Here is a 6,358-nt window from a genome sequence, read left to right on the forward strand (position 1 = left end):
AGTGGGGTGTCCATGAGGAGTTCCCCACGATAAAAAAAAAGGAAAATTATTAAAGAAGTTAAGAAAGGTCCGTTTATTAGTACAGCAAAAATAAAGGAAAATCTTTTATTACAAATATCTATCCGTTACGCAAATTAAGACCCGCATACATGAATACAATTTACATGGACTCGAATAAGACGTAGACGTTTGTCAGAAAAAGGTGCGTGCAAAATTGTCTTTGACCTTGAAATTTAAGATTAAATTTTGTTTTGCTTGCATCGTATTCCAATCGTTGCGAGGACAAAAAGTGTTGAAACTGCTGTGGTAGTCTTTACACAACCTTTTTATAGACCTTGTATGTACATACATACATACATACATATAATATATATTTCATTAGTCAAAGTTTCTCTCACAGTATTTTTTATACAGTATGTCTCATTATCAATTAATTTCCGTTTTAAATAAAAGTAGATAGACGTTGCTCGGTTGAAATTCTTTCTAAGGTACGATAGTTGGAAACCTAAAGGTTAGGTTTACTTTTTGTAATTTTCCTACAGGAAATAAAATAAAAAATTAAAATGTTATTCATATCGGTGACTATAATTGAACACTTTACATACTTTTAATATCTATTATTTTAAATTATTATACATTAAATAAATAAAATATAGACAATCGTAATATCCATATAAAATAATTTTCGGAATACGATTAGTAGTTATGTTGAATATTTCTTTAAACATGACTCGTCAAATTTGTTTACATCAAAATCTAAAGTTTTTATTGATGAATGAACATATTACCAATATCGAAGTGAACATTATTTTTTAAAATTTCCAAGTACGCAGTTATTAATATTTTCATATTGTTCCACTGAAAAATGTTCAATTTTTTATTACAAGGTTTCTATTTTATGTAGAAAAGGTGCACTTATAATATATTTAAAAAGTTATTACTTTTGTGTATTACATGTGAAATTTATAAGAAATAGTGTAATTCCTTACATATAAAGAGGTTATATATTGTCAATCTTTTTTGTTAATAGTGTCTACATTTTAGTGCTCTTGTTCGACTTCTTGCCAACTAATATTTAATAAACAAAGACAGTGTTCTACAAATCATCATTTAAATATTAAAAGTTTTACAGGTAATATTGTATTTTAGTATATACTTTTTTCCTGTTAAATTTATTTTTATTCGTACACTGTTAGTATTAATAAAACATTTTATGATAAGAAAGAAAACATTCATTCATATTACGTTACCATTACGTTCGAACTACGTGAGAAAAATAATTAGATTCAAATCAATTTTATTTTTAAGTTTGAGAATGGCTTTACGAATTTTGCATTTTGCTCACAGGAATACAATCAAGTTCCTATTAATTTCCACCATGTCTACATCAGTATCAGTTGATGAGCGTATGTTAAGAGAAATAAGAAAAATAGTTCCAAATTTAAATAATACTAAATACAAAGGTCAAGATGGTCGAATTGGTATATTTGGTGGTAGTCTTGAATATACTGGTGCACCATATTACGCAGCTATGAGTGCACTTCGCACTGGATGTGATTTAGTACACATATTCTGTGTAAAGGATGCGAGCATTCCTTTGAAATCAATGAGCCCAGAACCCATTGTACATCCAGTTTTAGATCAGTATGATGCAATTAAACAAATAAGACCATGGCTTGATCGTTTGCATATAATTATCATTGGACCAGGTCTTGGAAGAGAGGACAAAATATTTAAAACAATTGTCGAATTAATTTCAATTTGTCGGAATATGAAGAAGCCATTAGTAATCGATGCAGATGGGTTATTCTTAGTATGTCAAAAACCTGATATAATAAAGGAATATCCAGGTGTTGTCTTAACTCCCAATGCAATGGAATTTAGTCGTCTTGGGATAGCTATATTTGAAAAAAATATTCAACCTACACCAATGATCAAAGCTGGTGAAGTTAAACATTTAGCAGAGGCTTTGGGGAAAAATGTAGTAATTTTACATAAAGGAGCAAGGGATGTAATTGGAGATGGGTATCAAGGTACTGAAACAGTGACGTGTGGATTAGGAGGCTCTGGACGAAGATGCGGAGGTCAGGGAGACTTACTGGCTGGAGCATTGGCTGCATTTTGGTGGTGGGCTATCTGTTCTGAAAATAAAGAAAGAGCTTTATCGGCTCCAATAGCAGCATGTTATGCTGCATCTCGATTAGTGAGAGAATGCAATTTATCTGCTTATAAAATAAAGCAAAGAGGAATGTTAACAACTGATATATTGGAACAAATACCACCTGTTTTTGCCAGAATTTTTGAAACTCATTGTAACAAGTGAGCTAATTAGTTAAAGTGTCTGTATATATGTCTTCAGTGTAATATATTTGTATACAAAACACTGTTATTTTTATTTTAAAGATTTTATATATAATAACTTTACATATATAATATTACATATACAGTGTATAGCATAATTAACAAATGATAACTATATCGGTATTGATTATAGAACATCTTCATTCAATGGGAGAAGTCGAACACGAAGCACTGATTCCTGAATTGTATTCAAATACCTTAATTGCTGATTAGAAACAAAAGTTTGATGGAAATTTAAAAAATTATGGATTATTATATTGTAAAATGGTGAAAATTACATTAAGACTATAAAATATTACAATCAGAAAATAAATAAATTCAGGAATTTAATAATTACAACAAATTTATTACAATTGATCATAAACTTTTAATCATGTCATTAAATGCATTCGAAAATAAATAAAACATCTTATACACTTTCATAGACTTAACTTTACTAATTTTCTTTGAGTTATCTTCATATTTACAAGCGATGTATTTTATAGTAATGTTTTGTTTGTAAATTTATTAACTTGCGTTTATAAAATAAGTTATTATTTTAATGATTGAAGTATACTAATATTTGTTAAGCAATTATTCTACTAATACAAGTCACTTACATATTTAAGTAAAGTAATGTATTTAAATTTTGTTTCTACATTTTTATATCATGGCTAAAAAATATTTCAAAAGAATAAAAAGCATATCTCTTACTTTCGTATCAGTAATGTCTGTATTAATACACATATAGTTAAGTACTTTGTTGTTAAATATGTTATTATTTAAAATATAAAATACTTGTGTAAAAGTTTTACATTTTTAAATATAAGAAAATCTATCGTTTTAATTATTAATAACAACAGGATTGAAACAAGAAAAACTTGTTTGAATATAAGAAATAACAGAAAATGTATTACTGATAAGAAGTAAGAAACATTTGATTCAATTACAAAATCACTAATATTAAGTATACCATGTCATAACTAAGTTGTCTGGTTACATGTCATTAAGTCCAACTTGTGCTTAAGATATTTATCGTGTTCAATCAAACATCTAGTCTCTCTATTGCATTCTACTTTGTCAATAATATATTTCTAGCATTATATCTAATATGTACGCGCGATATAAAAGTCATTTATCACTAACAAAATAAAATAACTACTCGTCGAAAACCACAATACGCTCTCCAGTAGTTTGCATTGTGTGCTTTTTCATTAGAGCGCGCTGAAGTCCTATTAGTATCGAAACTACGACACTATCGTTTATTGAAGTTCTTATACTGTTGTCTTTCATTTCTACGCTAAAATAAACTCTTCGTTAAGTACTATTGGGCTTGACGTTGATGAATACTGTGTAAAGAGAAAAACAGATCATAGTAATAATACAATTTTTGGCATGAATATAGGAAATACTGTCTCTCTGCATCAGAAAATGTCTTCTTTGTTCTAGACACGTTTCGTACATTTGTTCGTGATGCTATTCAACATAAATTCATCTAGACGTTAAAATTATATTATTGTTTACAATAATATCGGTGAACTACGAGTAAAACGTTAACACTGAAGTGTGATTTCCACGTATTAAAAGTGTCGGTGGCATATCTTTGGTTAGAGCTTCTAGCCATGCCATATAAAGCGGGGCTGAAACGGCACCCTTTCGTGGCATAGGTAGTGACCTGTAATTGGAAACAATTATCGTTCATAAGAGTGCACTGTTAAGACTATTATTTTAGTAATGGAATGTAACATTTACGGAATGGACGTCAAATAGAACGGGTTTTTAGGTTAAAACGGTCGTGTGCATGAACGAAAATGTTTCTACTTAAAGCTTTAGTTGTAATTTTCGAACTATTCAATGTAAAATTCAAAAATTCGAAAGATATAATAGTTCTAATGGTTCGCTTAATCAACTGAATGGATATACATATATATATCTTGAAAAAGTTGTAGAATCGAATCATGAATCAATTTTTAAGTTTTAGTAAATGTATCTATTGTTACAGATGAGATACAAGTATTAATTGGAAAACGATTATTAAACGAAAATGGAAGATTGTTCTGCGTATATATCGTGATTAATCCTCAAATGAATTTACATTAATTTATCGAGTAAACTGATGCACTTAATTTCATTGTTATGAACTGTAGTAGCAAGTGCCAGCAAAATATACAAGTTACTAATAATATTGTACTAATATTTTGGAAATTAAATATTTCTCACTGTATTTCATCATTATCAGGCAGTTTGCTTAATGAAAAAAAAGAAGTGTATTCTTGGAACAATGGAAATTTGTAGTATAAGGATTATAAGGGTTTAAATATTGGCATGCTTGTTAAAGTCATTTGTTAGAATATACGTCGTTAACAAAAAATAAGTCGTAAAAATAGCGCCCATTGTTTATATAAATGCTAAATATACATACATTACAACCAACTTGGATTGACTGGAATTTTCCAATAATAACTCTCGCAGTCTTAACTGCCTATGTGTCTTGTCTTTCAAAGACTGAAGTTCAAGATCTGTCACGCAACACTCTAGAATAAAAAATTAAACGTAAATTGACTTGACAATGATTTACGTCAATCGAGCTGATAATAACGATTGGAATTATCAGTTTTTGTGATCTGTCGGTGTATTATATTTAAAAAAAGAGTCCATTGTTACCTGTATCACCAGGATCATTCTTTCGGAAATTAGATATTAGCTTATCAAAGAAATCTTGCGTTTCTTGTTTTGGTTGAACGCTAATGTCGTCTACCATTTTCAAACTGGTATATCTTATCCTGAATTTAGTCATGATCTCGGCCATCCTGAAGGGTGTAAAAATAACGATCGATAATAAAATTGATTATTCTGCACGTCAATTCTGAAAATGGAATTTTTCAGCTGACGATGCTAAAATATCAGTTGAATCTATTCTCATTCATTATAAATAAATATACAGGATAATAAAAAAAAGAACACTTCACAACTTCTAGGGTAGATAGTGCTCGCCAAATGATGAAAAAAATTCCTTATATACATGGGTCGAATGACTTTCTGGTTTCGGGAGCTAAGAAAATGTAAAATACCGATATTTGTCAGTTTTCCTTATAATTCTTCAAGGATTACGAAGGTACAACCGAAAAATATCGGTATAATACCGGTATTTTACATTTTGGTATAAGTTCCTGATCGTAACACAGGATTATCTCATTACAAGACGTTAGTTATACATTTTCTTAGCTCCCGAAACAAAAAAGTCAGTCGCTTTAACCGAAACGAAAAATTGTTTATAACTTTGAAAATATTAATTTTTCGACCCATGTTTATTAGGACTTTTTTCATCATTTGGCGAGTACTATCTACCCTAGAAGTTGTGAAGTGTTATTTTTCTTTTATTATTCTGTATAATAAATATGAAATGAAAATTGTGGTTAGAGACAGATTTAGGATTAAGGATATTTTTATAACTTTGGACTTACTCTTTTTCTTGTGCCACGATGTCTTGTTTGTGGTTGGCTAACGCGAAAATCCTCATTTTACAATGCTCCCAATTCGAGCGTGTACTAATAATATATGGCAAAAGAATCGTCAAACCTGTCGAATAAGAATTTCTGCCACTTACAAATGAGTACACCCTTTCATAATTAAATTGCAAGCAATTGGAATGTTAACTGTAATGGTATTATAATAAATGATGTAATATCATTAAATAGTTTTCATTTCGTCAGTAGATTTTTCAGTTTTAGTTCCCTGAACTTTGTTATCGTCATGTGTTCTACGAGTACAAGTAAATAAGAGCTTCCAGCGAATGAAACTAAGAAAATAGGATGGCCACGTTGGTATTTATACGTACATAGTGGAAAGTGATCAAAATGCAGTTATATTACCCTTAACACGTTAAGCGCCATGTCAGTCACCGGTGATTGACAGTATACTTTTCGTTCGGGCCGCGTCAGTCACTGTTGACTGACGACATACAATTTAAAAAATTATATTCTTCTATTAATAAATTTTAAATAATTTAGAGATCATA

General features: G+C 29.6%; 2 protein-coding genes across 5 annotated transcripts in view; one reads left to right on the top strand and one right to left on the bottom strand.

Moving 5' to 3' along the window:
• Window positions 1-1,342: 1,342 nt before the first annotated feature.
• Window positions 1,343-2,543, top strand: LOC108573382 (ATP-dependent (S)-NAD(P)H-hydrate dehydratase). The gene is made up of 2 exons (XM_017935822.1): window positions 1,343-2,319; window positions 2,495-2,543. The coding sequence occupies exons 1-2, from the start codon at window positions 1,379-1,381 to the stop codon at window positions 2,541-2,543; spliced, it is 990 nt and encodes a 329-aa protein (XP_017791311.1). The 5' UTR covers window positions 1,343-1,378.
• Window positions 2,544-3,336: 793 nt separating this feature from the next.
• Window positions 3,337-6,358, bottom strand: part of LOC108573378 (bumetanide-sensitive sodium-(potassium)-chloride cotransporter) — a 43,148-nt gene continuing 40,126 nt past the window's right edge. For 3 of the 4 annotated variants that reach the window (XM_017935818.1, XM_017935816.1, XM_017935817.1), the window contains exons 16-19: window positions 5,805-5,919; window positions 5,005-5,150; window positions 4,763-4,874; window positions 3,337-4,015 (exon numbers count right to left, since the gene is read on the bottom strand). In XM_017935818.1, the coding sequence (XP_017791307.1) occupies window positions 3,880-4,015; window positions 4,763-4,874; window positions 5,005-5,150; window positions 5,805-5,919 (509 nt within the window). In that variant the 3' untranslated portion in view covers window positions 3,337-3,879. The remainder of the gene's footprint in view (window positions 4,016-4,762; window positions 4,875-5,004; window positions 5,151-5,804; window positions 5,920-6,358) is intronic. The other variant, XR_001891402.1, reaches the window with a different exon arrangement.

This window comes from Habropoda laboriosa, unplaced genomic scaffold (genome assembly GCF_001263275.1).
Source record: "Habropoda laboriosa isolate 0110345459 unplaced genomic scaffold, ASM126327v1 scaffold146, whole genome shotgun sequence".
In the NCBI taxonomy this organism is placed as follows: Eukaryota; Metazoa; Arthropoda; class Insecta; order Hymenoptera; family Apidae; genus Habropoda; species Habropoda laboriosa.